A 22883-nucleotide genomic window follows, 5' to 3' on the forward strand; every position below is an offset into this window, starting at 1 on the left:
TTTTATTACTTATATAACTTAAGTTCCTCTATTTTAACTAATTTAGAAAATAAGAAAGCTTATATTATAAGATTAATAATATAGCTAATATAGTAAATTTATATTTATTATATATTTCATTTAATATTAAGCTCTTATTTCTAATATACTTAAATTACCTTATAAAGGGTCTCGTTAGTTCTAGTATTATTACTTATAATAGCTCTAAGCTTTTATATAATACTATAGTTTTCCAGAACTAGAAAAAGAACTGAGAATTACTTTTCTTCTAAATAGCTATAGACTAGTTTAAGAGTAAGAAGGACCTTTTAATACTTAAACTTATATAAGGTAAAATAGATATAAATAGCTAAAAAAAGAAAGTAATTTGAGAAAGTTCAAATATCTAAGGAAATATAAATATATAAGATTACTAATTAGAGAACTTATTATATAGTATCCTTATACTAAATCCAGGATTCTTTAACCTTAATAGAAATAGTAGAGTAAGATATAGGAATTATATCTTTATAAGCTTTATTTAAGAGCTAGTAAAGTATATAAAACTCTAGTTATTCTACTATATTATATAAGAGGTTTCGTATAATAATAAGAGTAATTAAGGCTTCTATAAGAACTCTTTAATCGATTTGCTATTTAAGAACTTATAAATCAAACTTTTTTATATCTCTAAGTTCTTGAGCTTAATAATAAAGCCCTTGGATTTATTAAGTAACTTTCTCCTGGTTCTTGGAGTTAGTAGGCTTAAGGATAATAAGTAGATAATATCTTAGAATATGCTTTCTAAGGTTCCCTGTAGTAGTAGTACCGTATAGTAGTAGGAAAGAGTCTAATTAATAATATAAATAATAAAGTAAAGCTTTATTTTTATTAGGTAATATATAATGAGAATACTTCCAAATCGGGGAAGTCCTCTTTAAATAGTCCGCAGAAGACGTTACTATCTCGGATAATATAAGAGAATGGTCTGGTTTAATTAAAGAAGACATTTTGAGGATATACTCAAGGTAAATTAATCATACGGATAGATAAAAAGTAAGAAAGGGAGTATAGTGGGGGAAGTAGCGGTGGATTTGTCTACCCCTGTTATTATTGCCCTATCCCTGCCATTTTGGAACGTTTGGAACGTTCTATTACCGATATTACCTAATACCAGTCGATACCGGCCGGAACGTTCCGTGGAACGTTCCAGGGTGGAATATCGCCAAGCCTGCTAGAGACAAGAAAAGGAAAGTGTAACCAGGCATCAAGGGAGCCAAAACGAGCCTCTGCAGATACTCAAATGGCTCTTTAATGCATGTCAGGCTTGCTTAGCGCCTGCTCAGGCAGTGCTCAGGAATGCTCGCCCTCGGCTTAAGCTTGCTCACCTATAGCTCAGGTCCAGAGACGGAAATGGAAAATGTCATGAGAACATTCCCATACCGAATAGACTGTTCCCAGTACAATTTCAGAGAACCCCACCCTTCATTTCTCAAACACGTACGGGACTACATCAAGTAATGGGACTGGAGACGGAGTGGTCTGTACCCATTCAAATCTGCTACCCAAGTAGTTTGGAACTGACCCCCTTCTTCGAAAGGTGACAGGATTACTTTACATAGATACGGCTACCTACGGCGGCTTGACCGCAAACCAAGTTATTGGCTTCGCGACTGGCGATCTTGTAGTAAATGGGAAGATCGTTGCAAATGACATTCTAGTTGAGCTTGACAGTGGGGCTGCTACAGTTGTCGGGTAAATCGAGCATCACCTTGTATTCTCCATCAAGCAAGCTTTGCTGACGGGAACAGGCAAACCGATGCAGTGACCAGCGGGTTCAACGAAACCGGGATTCAAGGAGTTCTCCAATCTACACCCGATCGAGACCTTCTCACGGGATACTTTGCATGCGACAAACCTCCAACACGGCTTCAGCTTCCCTGTGCATCAAACTTCAAGGCTGCCGACAACGATAACAGAAGTGCCGTCAGCAAAGCAGGCTGAATTTTCAACATCCCAACAAAGTAGTGGGCAGCGATTAATAATGGGAACAACAACTGCACCGCTGTTCTGTGGGATGAATGTTCCTAATGTTGCGGGGCTTTGGGTTGTTGGTCAACGTAAGATCTTTTTGCTTCGACCTTCCATTCTGTTGTCTAACTTGACTTACAGCATTCTCCCAGGGTCCCAAGAGACGGTTCTTCGATTAGCCCCACTGGCGGACTGTGTTTGCTTCGTCGATGTCGTCGAAGTAGGCGAGCTCGTGGAAGTTGTCGACATGGCCTCAGTTCCACTTTTCAAAGGTGCAAATCCCATCGCCCCACTCGCCGGATCATTGTCAATGTAAAGACTTGTTCTCTGAAATAGCCGTTTTGGGTGTATTCTTTGTTGTTTGAATTCTTTAAAGGTGCACCTCTCGCCAGCGAGAGAATGAGACCGGTGGGATGCGGCCTCCAGAAAAGTGTACTTGCTCGATACGGAAGCCTCTGCTCATTGGCTGTACTTGTTATCCTCTGGACTTGTTTTCCGGATCACGTAAATATGTACAGTGCCTGATATACCAGTAGTGGAGAAGAAGATAATACAAATGTATTGTACACAATTGTCCAAGTTTCAAAGTCTACCTCTGCAAAGCATATGACGGAGGTTAGAGATTCGTTTCTCATTATAGGGACACGGAAGCCCGAAGGAGTCTTTATTGCACATCGCGCTCTAATCAGAATTGAAAGCGGAGATTCAATCTCGATCTCTCCCTTCCAGAGACTGACAACCCTGTTTCCAACAGCCAATGACATGCAGCAATATGTTTATAATTATCGTTACAGCATATGCAGAGCTGATCTTTGTTGCAGGTCGCATGACCCGATCGCCATCCCCAAATGCAGCAGGAGCTAAATTTGACCGCTTCTCACCCAGAGCATGAAAGCCACCAAGCCCAGCCAAAATAGCCATCCGGATAAAACGCATAAAGAAGGCAATTTGTTGCAAATCGCACACTAACCAAAACATGAAGCGGATGCTAAATATAGAAATATACAAGTCTAAATAGGTCTAGCAAACATGACAGTGACCTTTGCAAGGGACGCAGGAGGCCGACGCTGAGGCCCGGTCAATTTGCCGAAGCCAGTCGGAGCTTCGGCGAAGATTATCTTCCGATATACGACCAGTAAGGAACCAACGCCCTAGGGTTATGCTTACTATATAATTGCGTTAGTATTGGGATATGGAATGTGAGAAATGGTTAAATTGTGTAATATGGATGGGTGGGGAGATTTATGGGGCAAAAGGGGTTTGGATTGTGTTCAGGGGTAACTCGAAGCCCTTAACTTCCGAATCTAAAACCTTTCATGCAGCCCAGCGGCACCCCCCTTCCATTCTCACTCAGATCTCCCCCCATTGCATTGATTCGTGGTTGCAATCCCATCATCTACCATCCAAGCAGCCACCACCACCTGCCAAGCCTGGGGTAGTGTGCGGTAGTCAAGCGGCAGAAGAGTAGACTTCGATGTTGGAAGTGGGGCGTGTTGTTGAGAACTCGGTCACGGTACTGATTGCTTGCTATGAGAGGAGAGGTGGAGGTCTAGATAGTGTTTGTGAAGTGGTCATCTCCGTATCTGCAGGCTCACTTGCTCAAGGGTTTGTTACCCCTATTCCGATAGCCGGATTAAGCGAGACTCTGCTGGTATGCCATCAACAATCTCCTCTTATTTAGTAGATGCAAGCAGACAGCACCAAGTTCCGCTCAATTATATTAATCTCCTCTCCGTTGTTTCGGAACCGATCGAAGCTTCACAACACATAAGGACGTAGCACTTTTTTTCTAGAAAGCGGCTGTTTGTCATGTCTCATGGGGTACAGGCTCGCTCAGCAAAATGTAGATGTCGGTGGCGCTCAGCTGAAGCTTCAAGACCAAGGACGCGTACGCCACATGAATGAAGCTCTACGAGAACTTCAAGAACTCGGGCTTCCCTACGCCTTCTCGAACTGTCCGCTGCGGTTCTCCATGCATGGGAGGGCTCTATTAGCTCTTGCTATCATGTATTTCTCGGATAATGTCCTCCCTCTCCCCAACATCACCAGTCCAGCCGGTCCCGCAGCCATGACCTGTGTCTACACCGTTAGTGGATAATACGGCCTCCTTCCCCGCGTCTTATACTACGCGCTCCTTATCTTCACAGTCTTCACCCACAAATCCATCTAGCTAGCAGCCAGTGCGGCTGCCTCAGCGATGACCTTCTCCGGCTCGGCCGCCATCCACGCCATCATCCTCGTCGTCCTCCCCTGAGGCAGCACATCTGCTATAGACCTCGACGTCTTCGGGACTTACGCTGCTAGTGCTACCGGCCTCATATTCATCGTGCCGATCATGGCCTTCTTGAAATCACTCAAGACGTTGGCAGGAAGAGTGCTGATCCGCGCCTAGGGCGCGCTCATGTTCGTCGGGACTGCATGCTCGATAGCAGCGACGTGGAGGCCGTGGCCGTACGAGGCGCTGTGTGTGACGAAGACAGGGGCGTTGTTGACAACTGTAAGCCAGTTGGATGTCGCGACGTTCAATTACACGTACTCGTGTTCCAGGACGAGGAATATCATTCGCGGCCCGACGGATGTGGTGGCGATGCCAGTGAGCTTGATTAACGACAAGGCGATGTTGCAGCTGTATATTTGTGCGGTTGGGATAGCGATCTTGACTTGCTGCAACTTGGTCGTGTACCTGATTTTCTCAGCATGTAGTGGTATCGCGGAGGGGGCGGCGAGAGCGGGGAGGGGAAATTGCATGTTTTGGATGTATATGTCTGCTGCGTTCTTCTCGCCGTTGATGTTTATCATCAATATCTCCAGTACTGGATCCTTCTTCAAAACGAGTCACATACCGATATCCGAGGAGCTAAACCTTGTGGGACAGTAGTCCGTTGTGATGGTAGCAGGGTTGGTGGTTGTTGCTCCTACTATCAATAAGTGGGCGCATCATAGGCAGACGGAGAGGGAGGGAGAGACTGGCACCGAAGAAGGACAAGAGGCAGTGAAGTCAATACATATAATCAACAATGGACAGTATCACTTGGAGCCTGGCAATGGTATGGCACAAGCGCACGGAATAGAGCAGTGGGTTTATGTGTAGCCAAGTGGTCAGGAAGGCAATGAGATGGGGTAGTTTTAGCTACCTTAACATCAACCATTCTTCACTTTTTGTGTGAAACAAGGCTTCAAAGGTATAAAAGGACGTGATAGTCACAAGCCGTAAAAGAATCAAGATATCCCATGATAAAAGATGCATGACTTGAAAATCTTCCGAATGGTGTCGTGGCTCAACGCGAGGCGTCTGCAAGTAAAGTCGCGGCTTGAGTTCCAGATCCTGAACTTCCAACTTGACGTCGTGGAACTGGTGCGAGCAGCACTGTTTCCCTAAAGCCTGGCTGGCTGGCTGAAGCTGACGACTCGGGCAGACCGTTTATGCGCGGGAGGCGCACGTGGTTTGATCAACCAGAAGTAGACAAACAACGAAATTTAGACCCTTCTCAGATGACTTCAACTTTGCAATCCAAGCGGTAAATAATCGGGATTCCCAATTACTTCAACGGGTAACTGACCTGTGTTATGTTCCACAAAAAGTCGTTCAAGTCACGTGGACACGACAGAGGCATCTCCCCCCTTTTCCCCAACCTCCGCTGGGAGGTCTCTGAATGCGACGTACCGTCTCGGCAAACGCAAAGAAGGAGGAAGGAAGGAGCAAGGATCGGATCAAAAACTTCGAGAGAATCAAGACACTTTTACAACAACTCTTACGCCATGTTGCCCTGCAGCTGAATGTTCTGGCGCACTCCAGCTCTCTTGAACCGCTTCCATGTTGAGGATTTAGATTTGATTGAAACAAGGCGGAGAGAGCGAGCCTCTCGCATTCGAAAAATGGCATTGCTAAAGATCTATTCTCGGAAAGGGCAAGACCTCTTCAAATGAGAGGCTTGCGCCTCTTGGCAGGTGGGCTGAAGGCCCCTGCCTCGAAACGATATCCAGGGTACTAAATGGACTCGTTAGCCAGCCTTCCCATCAAAAGAGATGATAGATTTGGAAATTAGTCGACCTGCACACAGTCACTGCGCACTCGTGAAATTGTTGGCGGTTGCCTCACATCATCACATGCGGCTTCAAAAGGGGCGAAGCAAAACATGAAACTGTGCTCTCGGCCGCCAACTAGGAAAGCAGCAGGAGGAAGAGGTTTGCCGAAAGAAGGCGTTTGCCACCCCAGCTTCGTCCGCGTAATCCTCTCTTTCGATTGGATTAGAATAAAGAGGCGGCGCTTCAATTGGCCCTGAAGCGTAGATCATCAGGGGTCCAAAAGAAGCTTGCTTCTTTAGCGCACGATTTCATCGCGAAATTCGACATCCCCAGCTTTCACGACCTGTGGCCAACCGCACGCCGCCTGCTGCCTGCAGAAAAGAACGGTCCGACTCTCCACTGCCACAATGACTCTCCTCGTTCTTACAAGCTGTGCCTTTCCTTCATTCACTCTCAGCTTTGAGGGGAGACCTGTTTTACCATCGGGACAACATACAACTCCCATCTCATACGACGAACCACCACTTACCGGTACTGAACCAGAATATCTTCACCTCCCACCACCTCACCTCGCCTCGCCTTTGCGTGTACATACAACAAGATGAAGGCCCCTACGGCATCTGCGATCCTCTCGATTGCGGCGTTGAGCTCTTGCGCATTCGCTGCAGTTTCAATGAACATTGTCAAGGACCGGGACCAAACGTCAAAGTTCAGACGACGGGGCCTCTTGCCACGGGCATCCATCACTGAAACTCTGGCTAACAACGCAACTGGCGGCGACTATATTGCAACAGCCAAGGTGGGAACGCCTGCCCAGACCGTCACTTTCTTGATCGACACTGGTAGCAGCGATGTCTGGATGCTCGCCGCGTCATCGGATTTATGTACAACGCCTTCCCTCCAATTACAAACTGGTGGATGCTCAAGTACTTGTAAGTTCCCAATCTCAATTCTTAACATTCTTTCGGTTGCTAATATTTTTTAGTTGACGAGAAGAAATCCACCACGTACAAGTTGGCGGTAGAGGGTGCCTTCGACATTACATACGCGGACAAATCAGGAGCGAAGGGCGATTATATCAATGACACATTCTCAATTGGCGGAGCGACGATTAAGGCACTCGAAATGGGCTTAGCATACACATCCACAAGCTCGACAGGAGTAATGGGCATTGGCTACTCTCTGAACGAGGCATCAGATGATTCTCGCACCCAAGAAGTACCCTTCGTATATCCGAGCATTATCGAAACCATGGTTAGTCAAGGCTTGATCAACACCAAAGCATACAGCCTGTATCTCGATGATCTGGAAGCATCTTCCGGGTCTATCATTTTTGGAGGGGTCGACACGCAAAAGTTCGAAGGAAGTCTGACCCAGCTCCCAATTGTCGGTCTTGCTCTGCAGAATGGATCATCAGTGTACAGCGACTTCGGGGTCACAATGTCTGCGATGGGCATCACCGGTAAGACCCTGACCAACAGTACATACGCAGACGTAGCAATCCTCGATTCTGGAACCGCCCTGACCTATCTGGCTCCTGACCTCATGGCGCTCATCGTAACTGCTCTTGGTGGAGTTGACGACACTGCACAAACCCAAAATATCTACGTCGACTGCGATCTGCGTAACACTGCCGCCATGACATTCGATTTTGCGTTTGGCAGTGCCACGATCAGAGTCCCCGCCAGCGAGATGATCTTCGATCTCAAAGGTATCTTCGCCGTCCCTGCAAGCTACTTGCCCACCGTACCTTTCAAGTCCGTCTGCGCTCTGGGAATCCAAGGCGGAGAAGCGCCATACATCCTCGGCGACACATTCCTACGGTCCGCATATGTGGTCTACGACCTCAATAACAACTTGATCGGCATCGCGCAGACGAACTTCGGTTCCACGAAGACGAACGTGGTCGAGTTGCAGGCGAGCGCGACCAGCATCCCGAATCTGAGTGGTGTGACTGGATCATCTAGCCCCTCAACATCAACATCGACATCAACATCAACAAATACAAAGAACGCTGGCGCACCAACTATCCCCGGATTTGATGTCCGAAGACTAGTTGTTCTGGGCCTCTGGGCCGGATTCGCGGTGCTTGGTGGGTTGTTTGTTTGACAAAATTTTCGCATATTTGCATTGTATGAGCGGAATTTGGGCCCTGGACATTGGAATAAAAAGAATACCCTCTTGTTAGATTTCCGGTTTAGCATTATAATCTTGCTGCATCGCATTTACTTAATATATGAGATCATGACATAATCGAATTAATCTCGATCTTCGCTTTGGACGCGCTGTGAGAGTAGCTGGGAAATTGAAGCGAGAAGAGAAATGAAGGACTCGAGTGAATGAATATGGAGGAGGATGGAGAAGGACAAAAAGGTTTTGCACGTCAATTTTCCCAATAACCTCATATTCCTTCCTGATCAAAAAGAACGTTTGTGTTTTTCTAAGGCAGCGGATGCAATTATTCTTGGAAGTCTGACGAGCCTCCGCCGGAATCTCTGAGCGTTGCCAATCTGGTGAAGCAATTTCAATGCAGCGACGATGTCGCCAGCTGACTAGCTGAAGGACATCGCAAGCTAAGGCTGCGGAACTTTGAATTGCGAGGAGCTCGGATTTTTGATAGGGGAACAAGTTGAGGATACCCAAATGGAAGCGGTTCAAAGCAGGGCTTTGGTCAGCTACGCCGAGGCTGAACTCAACCCGATGTGTTGTCAGCTCTCAGGGCGCCTGCGAGTCAGCCACACTGGAAGCCTGGCTCCCATTTTCGTTTCTGGTACTATAGTTTTATGTAACAGGCAACTTCAATGGTTTCCAGTACAACGATGAATTCATGTCACTTGTTCATCAGCGCTTCGTGATTTGCAGATAAATTTCTGAAACTATCTCAATCCCGCTTGAATATAATCCTCTTAACCTCGCTCCATTACCATTTGGCCCATGTCGTTCGGTCACTTCTTCTTATTGAACGCTTCAACAGCAGCAGTTGCAGTCTTGACACTTACTGGTGCATCATGTTTATCAAGGATGAGTTCCACAATCTGGATTTCTCAGTTAGCCACAGTTAACGAGCCAAATGTTTCGACACTAACCTGAGCACAGCCAGCCGAATTGAACTCAGCATCAGCGAGAAGAGCATCCAAATCATCAGGAGTTTTCACAAGATGGGATTTGGTCTTGAAGTGAGGTCCAAAAGCTTGGAACAAACCCCCATAATCCCAGGTAGGCACTGTGTTATAAGAAGCCTCCATCCCATGGATGAGTCGCTCGACTGTGTAGCCGTCGTTGTTCAAGACGAAGCTGCCACAATCAGATATTATTGATATTGCCTTAGAGATTTTGAAGAGAGTAAGAGACTCACACAGTGGCATTAACCTCATGACGGATCAAATCCGAAAATGCCTGCACCGTGAGCTGCAGCGACCCCTCACCCGTCACAAGAATACTTCGCTTGATAGATCCCAACTCTTTACCAGCGACAAATGCACCAACAGCAGCGCCAGTTGCAAAACCAATGCTGCCAAATACAGTCTGGTTGAACATTTGCACGTCATTGACGTGCTTCAGACTTGAGCCTGGAATGCCGTATGCAGAGGTGCCAGTTTCGGCAATGACGAAGTCACCGTCGCGGAAGTAGCGACCGAGTGCCTGCAGAATTGTCAGTTTTGACATACGGGAATTTGATGAGATTTGGGTGTAATTACGGCCCAGAGATAGTCTTGAGTCAAATGAGCTTCGCGTGATGGGTTGTCGAGGGGGTATGGATCCCATGTGACCGCTTTCATCTTGTAGTTCAAAGGGCTCTGACGAAGATTCGCCAAAAGTGCTTCGAGGATCTGTTTTGATTGGGTCAGGTTATCTGAACAGCTTGGGTGGAGAAGAATCTAACATATTTCATTTTCACATCGTAGCGGATGCCTCCAATCTTGATATAGAATCTCTGAAAATCGATTGTCACCTCGTCCTTTACGCTTTCAGTGAACTCGCCGCTGGAATACTGTTAGCTTCCTGGAAGTTCCCACTACTCCAAGATCTCACGTGTTGAAATCACTCTGTGTTCAATTATCAGCCTGAGCTAGGTGGTGGGTTACGCACAACTTACAGGGTAATTGCCAAGCCACAAAACGCAATCAGAACTTTCAATTGCTTTCCTGGTCTCTGGGAATGACGCCATCCCACCGTATATACCCCCAAACGTTGGCAGGTTCTCAGGCACGGAACCTTTCCCCATCGATGTCACGAAGTAGGGGTAGCCAGTGGTCTGGATGAGTGCCTTAGCTTCTGCCAAAACACGACTGCGAACGGCTCCTGCCTTGACTTAGTAAGGCTTCCCCAGAACAAGTTATGAGAAGGTCCCACCTCCATCAACAATGATGATTGGACTGGATGCGACATCCATGAGGGCCCTGATTTTCTCGACAACATGTGATTGAAAAGTTGGATTGTTGGGAGGGAGAGCAGTCTCGAGAGGGACCTGCAGATTGAAAGCTGGAGTCTTCAGAAATGCGACGTCGGTTGGGATGCCAATATAGCTAGTTGATTTTGTGAGCGAATATTTCGTTGCGGGAAGGGGAGACGTTAAACTGACACTGGTTGGGAGTAGTTAAGCATTGCTTCGTCACAAGTCAGCATGCATTGCCGTTTGGAGGGATATATATACCATTCAGCACTCTGTCAATGTCGGAAGCAGCAGTCTTTGGGTCATGAAGCACCGTTGTTGCGCAAGTGATGTGTTTAGACATCTCATGGAAGACACTGTAGTTTGTATCTTAGCACAAGTTCTGAACAGCTTCTTCGAAGCATTAACTTACTCAAACTTTCCATCTCCGACTTCTCCCAGCGAGTGATGCATGATATTCTTACCATGCTGTGCTGCCTCTGTTGGGTATCCGACAATGTGAACGATGGGAACAAATTCAGTGTAAGCACCGGCGATACCGCACATGTTCGAAAGCTCGCCGGGACCGAAAGTGGTGACGACTGCTCCAACACCATTGACTCGAGCATAGCCATCTGCAGCATAACCTTTTCTCATTTTAGTATTAAGATAACCTGAGAAGCGGTCACTTGAAGACGGGAGCACAGAGACGTACCCGCATTCAACTCATTGGGGTTTCCACGCCAAGTTAAACCTGCCTCAGGGACGAGGTCAAGTAACATGAGTTCATAATCTGTCAAGACGTGAGTAAACTCCTGCTGCATGAATCATAATATGAAATGGTGTTGATTCGAAGGTACAGCTTACCTCCAGGCACGCCGAAGACGGATTTCACACCGAGCTGCTTAAGTCTCTCGAAAAGATAAGCTCCGACCAATATCTCAGACATTTTGGACGCTTTCTTTGAATGTAGTATTGCGAGAAGCAAATTGGAGGGGAAGGATATTGTACGAGGATGAGAAACGAGGTTGAGAAAAAAAAAACACAGGGAGCTCTTGGTTAAGTAATGAATTGTTAAGGACCCCTCAGCTAGCTTCCTAAATCTCGCCCCCCTCACACAACCTTTCCGACAGGGTGAATATAGAGTACAAGCATTAAGAATCCTTGCAATGCAGTTCATTTTCATGATCGATACTTGACCAATAATCGGAAAGTCAGGGATGTGACAAGGGCCGCTTCTCTGACCCGGGTTCAATGTCAGTCTTTCGATTCGACCACAAGGAGCCTAGGAAAACAAGCTTTGACAAGCTTTTTTCACATGCACGGCACTCCCCGGGGCCGGGATATTTCGGGCTTGGTCAACTTTTATCAGATCGAATAGTATGCTTAAAATCAGGATCGCCCGCTGCATAGTCAGCTTGACGTGCTTATACGGCACTTGCAGCTTAGCGAGGCCATTACCCCGCCCCCTTAAATGGTTTAGCGAGCCCAGCCACAAACCCTCTGTCCAACCTCAAACTTACACAACATAAACTTTCCAGCGAATAGACACAGCATTCATTCCCTGCAACCTATTTTCTACAGTCACCGAATGAATTCCACTTAAGTGTCAGGATTGTGGTCTTTTCGTTACGTGCATTCATATACCGCCCGCATATGAAATGACCAATGGACTTCACCAAAGCCAGAGCCCATTCAATTAATCAGCAGCGTGGCAAGGTCATGGGGATCGCGCCACATCTAGCTATGCCATACCTAATTGAACCCCTTTATCAAGTAACAATCAATTGAACGGAAATCGGGCCGAGTTGAAGTTCTTGCTCTCTCACTGCTGGGGTCCAAATTACATATCTCCACATCGCGACACCTTAACTCCTATTTACAGGATCGAGTAGAATTTCGAGCCAGCCAAGAGGAAGAAGAAGGGTTGCGGGAGAAAGAGGGAAAAGAAATGTCGTTGAAAGAAGAGATGGGTTGCTGAAGATGAAGATGAGGCTGAGAAGATATGGAAGCATGAGGCGACAAAAATTAGGATAGAGATGCTGAATCTTAAAAGTGCTATGTTTTAAGCATGATACCCTGCGGCAGAGACGAATACCAGAATTCAACAACCAATGTCTCAAGTATGAAGCCCAAAATGGCAGGTACGAACGCAACGTGAATGTCCGACAAAACTTAAAAAAAGTTCAACTGCCAATGTCCCAAAGAGATCAAAGAGAAATTACATGAAAGATAGTACCCGCTTCAAAGCGGCGATGTCTCCATCGAACTTCGCAATGGCTTTCTCCTTCTCCTTCTCAAGCTCACTCAACTTCGTTATCAAGGAGATCTTGTCGGATGGACTTGATACCGATGAGAAGAGAACATTTGCCGACATCAAGCCGTCGGCGCTTCCAGCACTAAATGATTGCTCAGCAGCGAAGTCATTACCCAAGCTCCAGGCTGGTGGAGAAGAAGCAGTCGTGTTCTCCATGTCTTGATCTTGGTCATGATTATGAGTCCTCTTCAAATGCTGAACCAAATTGTCTTTTCGACTAAATCCTCTCCGATGTCTTTTGCAGGTAGTTACGGGACAGTTGTAAGCTGGCGTGGCGTGGACTTCTTGTTCATGGCGTTTCAAGTCTCCTGGAGTGGCGAAGTTGTTGACGGTGCAGGCCGGGACTGGGCACTTATATGGTCGGAGGTGTTTGTCCATGTGCTTCCTGCATATCTGTCAGTAAGATATCTCGAGGCCAAATATGATCGACATACTTGAATGCAGAACTCTGCTTGAAGACTCGATGTTCCGGGCATCCTTGGTACTGGCATTTCTGTCCTTCGTCGTTTAAGACCTTTTTTGAGGTCTCGGGTGACTTGAACGATGAGGCGTTTGGGGGATCAAAATTCGCACTACTACTATAGTTCATTGTTAGTCAAGGTCCAACAAAGGCCATATCGCCAGACACCGGCTACACAATATCGGTTCAGGCCACATAGGACAGGAGCAGCGTACGGCAGTAACAGTGAGTCAGAAACTGTAGCAGGTGGGTATTGAAAGTCCTGAAGCCACGGAAAGTCTATAAAAGTCAGGAATAGGCAACTGGTTGACACGATCACTACTTACCAAAAAGATCGCCGGCACCCAAGTCGACTGCCCCAGCTTGCAATCCATAGAGTGGAGATGAAGGTGAGGTTTGGCCTAAAGATTGTTAGCGACTACAGAGCGCTTTTCAGAATTAGTGCGGGTGGACTCACCTTGAGAAGTTGCTGAAACATGCCAACTCGGTATGCTATGAAGAACAATCGCGTCAGCCTCAGAACAATGACGTCGCATGTCACGGGAAGAAAAATGATCACGATATGTGCGTACTTTTATATTTTATTTACTACCAGTCTAAGATTACATCACTAGTGTAGCATCGCGTACGGCGGCTCGTACATTTGTCTATCCCAGGGAGTGTGATGGGCCTATGGCGACATACTTAGTCTCTATATCATTGGAACTGCTCTTCTGAGCCGAACCATTGAACATGTCATAGCTGCTCTCAACGGTTAGCAAGGCTGCCAATCTTCTTCGAGGCTCACTTACCTTTCCATCTTTCACATATAGGGCTCTACTGCTAAAGTATGACTGTCGGGAACGACCGACCACTGGAAGGAGAAAATTGTCAAAAAGGATGTGAACCCCTGAGAGCCTCAGAGCCTGCTTGCCTGGAAGTTTTGGGGGGGCTATTCGAGGATTATATACTCGTAGAAGCGAGGCACAGGGCGTTCTCTCGCCTTGTGTTTGCCCAACGCCCAGGGCGAACAGCTAATGCAGAAGCGAAGCATAGAAGTATCCAGGGGCCAACCGCCCCACCCCCAACCGCCCACCCCTTTTCACCACAACAACGGCATAAAACCGAAATTTTGAGTAGATATTTGTAATCAGCGACCTTGATATAGTAATTCAGGAAGTTTTTAGCATTTTCCTAATACTTTAAAAAATCACAAAATTTTGGTGTTCTATCTCTAGCAAGGCTCCAGTGAGGGATTTGATAGCGGGGCAAAAATAACAAAATCACTACCTTATGAGCGATTCTAGCCGCATTACTAGTTTGAAATAAATATATAGCTGTTAGGATATCAAAAATACTCTAAAGTATCAATATATAACAGGATTTGTAATTATAATGAAGGTATAATTAAAAATCGATTTTTTTGGGGTCGGCGGTTGGCTAGTGGATACTTCTACTATTTACATGGGTTCGATTCCTCCGCTTCTGTCACGGTCTCGTGATAGCCCCTACGTTTACTTTGAAAGGTTTTGGTTCTAGCCTCTAATTCTACAATTCGGCGTGGTCTCCCGCAGCGCGTGCTTCCCCGGGTGATGAGCGCCATCTCAGGAACAGCCCACCCATTTCCATTTCCATTTCCGCCGCAGCGTGGAGAAGCTGTCCCTCCACTCGGATATACTGTACAAGTATCTGGTGCTCTCTGCCCTCCCGTGGACGCCCAAACAGTTTCCCAATAACCAAGTACTTGCTCTTAATGGATAGTCCGAGCCCACGAGGCTTCATCTGGCTCGAAAAGGCTTTGGTGACATTGCGGCTGTAGCTTGAACTGGTTTCCTCGCCGACTCCATGGCATTGATGATGCCAATAGCAGGACGACAGCCCAATCAGCTAAAGGGCGTTGAAGCTTCAATGCTCCCGTTTGCGATGCGTTGACTGCCCCAGCAAGGTTTCCTTTCCAAAGGTTGTCCGCGAGAGGTGTGGGCTTTGTTCTCTCCTCGCCCTTTTCGGGGCCACACTCAGTCAACTCGCATCCTTATTCCTCGTGGATGTGCTTTGCCCGCTAGTTCCTGTTGGCAGTGAATGGAAAGCGCCTAGCAACGCTGTTGGATTCGAAATCATGCGTGTCGGAGATGATGAGAAAGCTACACTATGAATGACTGGCGTACCACATGAATGGCGGACGTTGAGAACATTTCCCCTTTTGATACATGTCAGTCTTGGGAAGTCAATCTGCTCGGCGGGGCGGACAATTGACCAGTGCCGTGGTTGGCGGTGATTCTCGAGGGAACGGGCGATTTTCTCAACAGGTGAGACTACCGCGGTGTAGAGAAAGAGAAATGATTGCCGGACGACATGGCTGTGAACGGCTGCTTAAAGTAAGAGTGGTACAATAGTACAATAGTTTGAGGAGAGGTCAAGATGAGGAAGAACCTGATGGCGATCCAGAAGCCTGTGCGACACTAAATTTTAGCGGGATTCTAGTGACACGAACCTAAATTCAACTTCACATCACATCACAACATCTTCTCCAACTTCTATCAATCCATATTCACCATGCAATCACGCAGAGGCAAGCTTGGTATGTCATTTTAGGATGTCGGCATTAAATTGATAGAATACGAATGGAACCAGCCCTACAAATACAATAGCCACAACATGCTACCTTACGGCGCGATGACGGTCTCTCGACAAGCACCGCATTCCCACACTCCAGTGCTACCATCGCCCTCCCTATCATCACATACGGGGCATTTCCCATATAACCCCCTGGTCTTTCGACTGTACTCAAAAAATTTCGCCCTTCCCTCAACATATTGAGTCGCTTCGTCCCGATGTGTCCCACACAGCCACGCCATCCGTATCTGGCCAATACAGAGACATTCCCTGGCTTGGATCTCCGAGGTTGGATGCTGGGTGAATCTTATTTTAGTCCCTTGCGCGCATTCGCTGCACATATGGTTTTGGGTTTGGGCCAAAACGACCTCATCGAGTCCAAAGTCACCTGCTCGTGCATTGCCATCGCAATCCTTGCAGACATTGTACCACGCGTGTCCAATCCAATCACAAGACTGTGTGGGACGCTCCTTGCATTTTGGTCCATCTGGAAGAGGTATGGGCTCGTTGCACGGTTTGGACATGTCTGGTGGGTTGTTACTGGGGGCGCGCATGATCCCAATGTGGGGATTCACTGGATTTGTTATCGCTCTCGAACTATGTGCTTGCTGGCGGGCCTGAGGTCCTGGCGCTGCTGGCGCTGCGGTTGTTCTATCATAGGCAGGAAGCGCTGGGTTTTGAGACGGCCCTGGAGCTCTCTCTGGGTCCGCTGCATTGTCTGAAGTGTTGTTCCTAGTCGTATTGGCATTACTCTGATTTCTGATGTCGACCTCGTTGCTGAAGAAGTCAGGCGCGCCCAGCGTCACATCTTCACTGGGGTTTTCAATATCTTCGGCATTGGCATTGGTGGTCTCTCTGCCTCCCCGCCACCCTCCACTTGCTTCTTCGCGGACTGCCTCTGTTGTAGCGTTTGGCACGATTCTCCTTTGGCTATTTAAGTAACCCTGCAAAGGCGGCGCATCCACATCAATCGTTTCCATGTCTTGGGAAACCATTGAAGAAGATGGGGCAGGGGCGTCGTAAGTCTGCCTTGGCCCGCCCGATACAGGCGTTGGATAGCCAGTCATACTGGGTTGATTCCGAACAGGGGTTGTCATCGTCTCGCGAGGAGGTCTGTAGGGCTGATCGACAATTTCCGCATTGCAGTCTACTTCACCGTGTATTAGACATTCCTGGCATGGTCTGTTGCCGTCGCAAGAGCGAAGATTCTTTTTGCAAGTCGAACACCAGTTGTCTGGATCACTCGGAGGGACACGCCCCGGCTGAACAATCCTTCTTCTACCGGATGACCAATTGTTAGGTTTCTCCCTTGGTTGTTGGCGCAGGTTTGGTGTGTTCCTCGTTCCCGATTCTGTATTAGCAACTGCTCTTCGCTTCTTGGGCCTTGGCTCTGGCTCTTCTTGCTGATCATAATCAGGAGTTGGCTCCCTGTGTCTTTTCCTTCTTGAACTACTTGGCGGCGGCGGCGGCGATGGTGGTGGAGGTGGTTGCTCGTCGTCTGATTCATCATCGTCGTTCAGCTCAGGGATATCCTCCTCGTCCTCTTCATCGTCCTCATCTTCCTCGTCGACAACTTTCTTCCTTCCCCACCTTCCCCCACCCTCTCTCCTTTTATCCTCTTCCTTTCGCCTTTGCACCTCGCTCTTGTTATATCCCCCTCTCCTGTCTCCTGATTTGACTCCCCTTTTTCCAAGTGGTAAACGAACACAGTTTCTCCCAGTTCTTTTGCAGTTATCACACGGGAACCCAGTTTTCTGTACGGAACAACCTATCTTCCTTTTGCCGCATGGAAGGCAACGATGCTCAGAATATTCTTCCTCATATTCCTCTTCCGCCTCCTCGTCCACTCCCTGCCCCTGCCCACCCAGTCCTCCAGCTTGTAGGGGATTATTAGGCCCCCTAGTTTCACGAGTGCTTCCTCTTGGCTGACCAGCCCCCCCTCTTGGTGGACGTGATCCCCCCGTTGGTTGAAGAGCTGTTCCTCTTCGTGGACGCGCTCCCTTTCTTGGTTGAGGAGCTCTTCCTCGACTGGGCTGACCGCCGGTGCCCCGCGAAAGTCCTCCATCTCCAAATAACGGCCGACTATCATGGTCATGCGTAAAAAGCTCGTCACTACTCTCATGCGGCGCCAGCGAGTGGGTAAAATTACGATAACCAATCGCAGCAAACTCACGCCGAAGAAGTGCCGCAGCTGTCGCACGGCGCTGAGCATTCCTCGCTCTTAGGGCATCAGTCTCTGCCAGAAAGTTCATGGCATACCTGGGATTATACGCCTCATCAGTAGGATCCATCCAATCGCGGTGGTCAGCTTCTTGCAACTCGATGTTCACTTGCCATCTCCGTTGCGCTTGCCTGTCCTGATTTGGAGGCGGGGCTGGTCGGCGCCGAACTTCGATTCCCATGTGCACAATGGCTCGCGATGCTCGCCTGAGGTAGTCATCCCGGCTCTCGCCAACTCGCTGCGCGCCGTCGTCGACATAGTAGAGCATCTGTCTTTCCCATTCGGGGGGATTTGAGTACGCGAGTTCTTCATGGGCAATTGGAATTGGGAAGTGCCCGTGCACGCTTGGGTCCAAGGGACCTGCACCGGAGCCGTGCTCAATCCGGCGGTTTTGCGTTTGCGGGAGCCCGATGAGTGGGAGGGAATCTAGGGGTTGGAGGAAATATTGTGCTCGTGGAGGACGATTTTGCTCTTGTGGCGGTTGGTACGGAGCTGGAGCTGGAACTTGGGGAGGATTCGGATTTGCTGGACGCGGGTCCTGGTACCCAGTGGCAGCGGTATTTGGGTCTGGATACCGATTTGTGTTTTGTTGGAATAGATTGGTGGAGCCGTTGTTAGGTGGGGGCAGCATATAGTTACCGCCAGACCTGCTAGGACCAGGCTGTCCGAAGCCACCATATGTTGGGGCAGAGAAAGGAGGAGGTCCAAATGAATACCCTTGACCAATGAAGCTTGGGTCGTAACCCCCAGCCATGCCTGTTGTTGGCCGCTGCTGCCCCAGGAAGATGGAGCCTGGCCATAGGGAACTATTCGCTATGGCCGGGTATTGGTATGGATTTGAAGTTGGTGGAGGTGGTGCAGTTCCATATGTTTGCTGCGTAAATGGAAAAGAGCCTTGGATATTACTCTGGAATTGGTTCTGGGCTTGTCCCTGTCCTGCCCCGCCGTACATAACGCTGTTGTACAGCTGTTGATCCGGCGGTTGTCCAGCCAGACCGGAATCAGAGTATTCGTCAAGATCCTCGCCATTGCCGTCCCCATTTTCTGGATTTCCTGTTGGATCCGCCATGTTGTGCGTTCAGCAGGTCTCGAAGAGCCGAATGGACTTTCAGTGTGAAAATGAGGGAGGAAAATGGGTATGAGCGAGGAAAGTAAACATGCCGGCCGCCGCGAAGGGTTATATCACCGCATGCGTGTCTGTTCCGAGACAATGGGTGGAATGATGTTCCCTCCATTTCAATCTCAAGAACAATAACAAAATTTATAATTCTGTTCTCTCACAGTTTTTTTTTTTAGGTTGTGAAGTGTGGTCAAGTTGCGGCTATCAAAAAGTTGGGACGGGATGGGGCTGCTGAGATTTTGTAGATTTATGGGGCTGTATGGTTGAATTGGCTTTAAAAGCGCGTCCATAGAGTCGTGCTCGCGGATTTTGAAGTGCGAGACATTGGGTGTGCGAGGAATGCTATTGTGTCGTGTGGTTGGGGATTGGAATTCCTGGTCTTGCAGCTGGTGGTCGATGGTCGCACATGCTCTGACAACCTCTACAATGCCGATACCTTGTATACCAGAAACTGCCATCATTTGTACCTGTTGGTACAGCTGTTGCTTCGGGAGTCACGTGCATGTCACGGGACTTGGAGGCAACGGGATATGGGATATGGGACATGGTCATATAACCCCGCGTCCTATAGGTAACTCGACCGGTAGCTAGTTCCCATTAGGCTTAGCAGATTTAGGGATCGCATATCAATACCACGATACTGCGATCCTTACTTCTGAATATCAACCACTTCACCAACTTTACGCACTGAGCATTCCACGCATATTACGTGTCATGCTACGCGTTACTGGTGAACCGACAGTACCCTCATTGTAACAAGGAAAGATTGATGAAGTTCCTCTAATACTACAGGTAATGGTGCAAGTCATGTCACTTGATGGGTGTGGGAGGTCGGTTTTGGAGCTCATCGGACAAATGAAGCGAGGAATGTGCCTTAGATACAAAGAATTGTTCTCTGACAGCCTTGATTTAATCAAAGGACATGGATTGATTGCAGAGGTGTACTTAAAGGAGCCTCGTTGGAGATTATTTTAAATTATTGGAGATTGATTTTGTTCATCGAGATGCAGCATATGTCCTTCCGCCTCGCAGGCTTGCATTTCGAAGTATTTTGCCTGAATATGCTATGGTGCAAGAAAAATGATTGTTCCTGGGGAATAAAGGAGTTTGATCCCCAAACAAAGAAAGGGGCGTAAGTGCGCTTTTTGGTAATTGAAAATGTTGCAACTTTCCCGAGGCTCACAACTCAGCCTCATCCTCATCAGTGATGACAAAGGAATCACCACTGTTAAGATAAGCAGGGAACTTAGAATCCTCATCGTTGTCCATGGCGAAGTCATCACCGTCGTCGAAGCCCTGCACGGACCAATCGTCCCATTCACCAACATCAATGGGGCCAAGGTTGGTTGAAATCGAGGCAGTGTGATCAACCAGCTTCCCGTCCGCTCCCAGTGGGACCTTCTTGTCCTTCATGCATGGTGGGTTATGGAGGCATCCTGAGCGATGCGAGAAGCAGTTGTTCCGGCTGATGTTGACATTTCCCGGCTCGACAGTTGTGTGAGCAGGATTCAAGCACGTCCAGTTTCCACAAAGATGAGACAAGTGCCACTGTTTGTTAATAAAGCCGTCTTTCTGCTGTTTGGTCATTTTATAGTTGGCAAGTTTGGAAGCAATGCCAAAATTGAGAACGAGAGAGTGCTTGTCGTGTCTACCATTCCAGTTGAATCTCTTCTGGAGCTTTCCGCAGGGTCGAGGAACACCGTTCATGGAGAGGTGAGCAGGAGGTGGAGATGGATGAAACCAACACTCTTCTTCTCCGCGAAATGGATCGAGGAGATAGTTGGTATTGTCGACCCATTGACACATGGCTTTGGTCAAAGCGGGAGGGCGGTTGGAGGAGACGATGATTCTCTTTCGCTCTCGGCAAGTTATTTTGTTGAAGGGTGCTTTTGGTATAGATGATTGTGACGTTTTGAGATCTACACCGGTCCTTAAGAACGGTATGTCCGCTAAGTTTGGAACTTCTGGATCATCTGCCGACGAGACTTGGGTGTCTGTAAGGTTTTTATGACTTTGAGTAAGTCGAATCGATGTGTTGGGAGTTGGATATCTTGCTTCAAAACTACCGTTGTTTGGTAGAGTATCGGGTACTAGAAAGTCCTGGCTTGGAGGGGGTGGAATTTTTGAAGAGAGAAGGGGAGACATCCATTGCGCTGTGTTAGATTGTGTGTCTAGTAATTGATGTTCTGGGTCGTCATCGACTAGTTCATCTGTACCTTTGTTCGAGAATTGATTTATTTGCGTATCTGAAAATTGAGAATCCGATCCGGCTGCGGTAGTTCCCAGAGCATCTCCACGATCAAGGATCTGTGTTGGAGTGTCTGGCAGAAATTGGTCCAGATCAGCACGCAAGCTCTCGTTGTTTTGTATGCTTTGGAATATATTTATCTCTGTGTCCGGAAGTTTTGAGCCGGTTGAAGTCATCAGGATATCTTGGTGATCAGCAAAATTCCTTTGGGTGTCTGGCAACGATTTGCCTTGCTTGTGGAGCATGGTGGTCATATTATGGGAATCTATTTGAGAACTTGTTCGGTTTCTTTGCGTATCCGGGAGGAGCCGGTCTAGATTACGGAACTTGTTGGATGCCATGAAGGCATCTTCGGGAGCGACCTGTGGCTCAGGCCAACAGGCTGACGTAGCGGCTGGGCCAATGTGATGACAGCCACAAAATCCGTCTGGTTTCTTGTCAGGAGGGTGTCGGCAATCTGGTTGAAGCCCAGCGTTGGGGCAGTTGTCCTCCGGGGATGAAGCCATGTTGAAAATAGGGGAGAGTTGTTGTGATAAGATAAGTATGTTTCAAAGTCCAGGCGTGAGATAGAAGCATTCGGAAAGTCGAAACCTGAGATAATTAAAAGTAAGAAAAGTAAAGAGGTCATGGAAGGAACACTCTTGAGTCGTTCCAAAAAGAGCTCGAGGGGAGACGTACTATTTATTCTTCCACATCCGTAAAATTTGGCTTGCGCACTCCCTGTTGCAAGAATTGGAAGACGAGCTCGGAATGAATGAAGTTTACATTCTCTCCGAGATGGCAGTGTCTCCCGTTGCTCGGCTGGGGAGACGATGCCGTTTATTAGAAGCCTCAATGTCTCGGCTTGAACATTGGCGGGTGTTGGGCTAAGACAAATTGGCGGGAGTCCTTAAGCTCCAAAGGAAGTAAGCAGCCTCTTGGCAATAAAAAAGACGAAAAGGTGATCCTGAAAGCAAACTGAAGATCGGTTTTCAAGGGGTTGTCGAGTGCAAGAGCAGACCACAGCGAACGGTGGTATTGTCCCTAGGGTCGGTCAGCCAAGGAGTTCATCGCAACCTGCAACGTTGTCTCCTATGCTCCTGATTATTGAGCAAGACGTTGTGCCTTCTATCAAGACTCCATGAGTGAGGAACGAGCAAAATAGGTGCTCACGTGGTCGGCTATGATAGCGCCGTTCACTTTGTTGACTTCCCTCCAAGGACTTTCTTGGACAAATTTTACCTCTCTGAACACGAAGCAAGTTCCGCCTCATCGTGCAGGACTCACCTTCCTGTTAACCTTTGTTCTTCAAAGTAAACTTGTCTGTTCGATCTTCCTCGTCCGTCCAAACTGATCCGGGTACGAATCAAAGCACTTCAGCACGCTGTCAGGACGCGAAAAGTTGATGCGAAACCTCCAAATTTGGCCAGTGCTTGGTCATAGCTGAAGAGAAAGGAAGTAGATGTAGCGAGAGGAAGTATCGATTATTTGCAAAAGTAAGACTCGTGCTCCCCTGAAGTCGATGGTGAGCGATGATC

The 22883-nt window shown here is 47.8% G+C and overlaps 6 protein-coding genes across 6 annotated transcripts; 2 read left to right on the top strand and 4 right to left on the bottom strand.

Annotated features, from left to right (window-relative positions):
- Positions 1-4259: 4259 nt before the first annotated feature.
- K444DRAFT_30229 (uncharacterized protein) lies at positions 4260-5160 on the top strand. Its single transcript, XM_024871729.1, has one exon. It carries the CDS (start codon positions 4412-4414, stop codon positions 4886-4888), a length of 477 nt encoding a protein of 158 aa, XP_024734464.1. The 5' UTR covers positions 4260-4411; the 3' UTR covers positions 4889-5160.
- Positions 5161-6709: 1549 nt separating this feature from the next.
- K444DRAFT_533925 (acid protease) lies at positions 6710-8145 on the top strand (the record flags this gene model as incomplete). Its single annotated transcript, XM_024875185.1, has 2 exons — positions 6710-6968; positions 7022-8145. 2 exons carry the CDS (start codon positions 6710-6712, stop codon positions 8143-8145), a joined length of 1383 nt encoding a protein of 460 aa, XP_024734465.1.
- An 836-nt stretch (positions 8146-8981) lies between these two features.
- On the bottom strand, positions 8982-11357 carry K444DRAFT_631753 (putative pyruvate decarboxylase; the record flags this gene model as incomplete). The annotated part of the gene is made up of 13 exons (XM_024883411.1): positions 8982-9071; positions 9123-9330; positions 9392-9678; positions 9735-9866; positions 9920-10019; positions 10069-10082; positions 10133-10338; positions 10390-10562; positions 10619-10643; positions 10691-10785; positions 10842-11055; positions 11124-11201; positions 11276-11357. The coding sequence occupies 13 exons, from the start codon at positions 11355-11357 to the stop codon at positions 8982-8984; spliced, it is 1704 nt and encodes a 567-aa protein (XP_024734466.1).
- Positions 11358-12629: 1272 nt separating this feature from the next.
- K444DRAFT_631754 (uncharacterized protein) lies at positions 12630-13984 on the bottom strand (the record flags this gene model as incomplete). Its single annotated transcript, XM_024883412.1, has 7 exons — positions 12630-13110; positions 13160-13303; positions 13401-13464; positions 13512-13586; positions 13643-13677; positions 13870-13926; positions 13977-13984. The coding sequence occupies 7 exons, from the start codon at positions 13982-13984 to the stop codon at positions 12630-12632; spliced, it is 864 nt and encodes a 287-aa protein (XP_024734467.1).
- A 1736-nt stretch (positions 13985-15720) lies between these two features.
- Positions 15721-19270, bottom strand: K444DRAFT_614966 (uncharacterized protein). Its single transcript, XM_024880624.1, has one exon. It carries the CDS (start codon positions 19065-19067, stop codon positions 15828-15830), a length of 3240 nt encoding a protein of 1079 aa, XP_024734468.1. The 5' UTR covers positions 19068-19270; the 3' UTR covers positions 15721-15827.
- Positions 19271-20021: 751 nt separating this feature from the next.
- On the bottom strand, positions 20022-22314 carry K444DRAFT_30367 (uncharacterized protein). The gene is made up of 2 exons (XM_024871747.1): positions 22045-22314; positions 20022-21957 (listed from the first exon to the last, which is right to left on the bottom strand). Exon 2 carries the CDS (start codon positions 21870-21872, stop codon positions 20298-20300), a length of 1575 nt encoding a protein of 524 aa, XP_024734469.1. The 5' UTR covers positions 21873-21957; positions 22045-22314; the 3' UTR covers positions 20022-20297.
- Between the last annotated feature and the right edge of the window lie 569 nt (positions 22315-22883).

This window comes from Hyaloscypha bicolor (genome assembly GCF_002865645.1).
Source record: "Hyaloscypha bicolor E unplaced genomic scaffold K444scaffold_116, whole genome shotgun sequence".
Taxonomy (NCBI): domain Eukaryota; kingdom Fungi; phylum Ascomycota; class Leotiomycetes; order Helotiales; family Hyaloscyphaceae; genus Hyaloscypha; species Hyaloscypha bicolor.

Coding starts and splice junctions, on each gene's coding strand:
- K444DRAFT_30229 (XM_024871729.1), top strand. CDS start 4,412: ATGTTCGTCGGGACTGCATGCTCGATAGCAGCGACGTGGAGGCCGTGG.
- K444DRAFT_614966 (XM_024880624.1), bottom strand. CDS start 19,067: ATGGCGGATCCAACAGGAAATCCAGAAAATGGGGACGGCAATGGCGAG.
- K444DRAFT_30367 (XM_024871747.1), bottom strand. CDS start 21,872: ATGGCTTCATCCCCGGAGGACAACTGCCCCAACGCTGGGCTTCAACCA.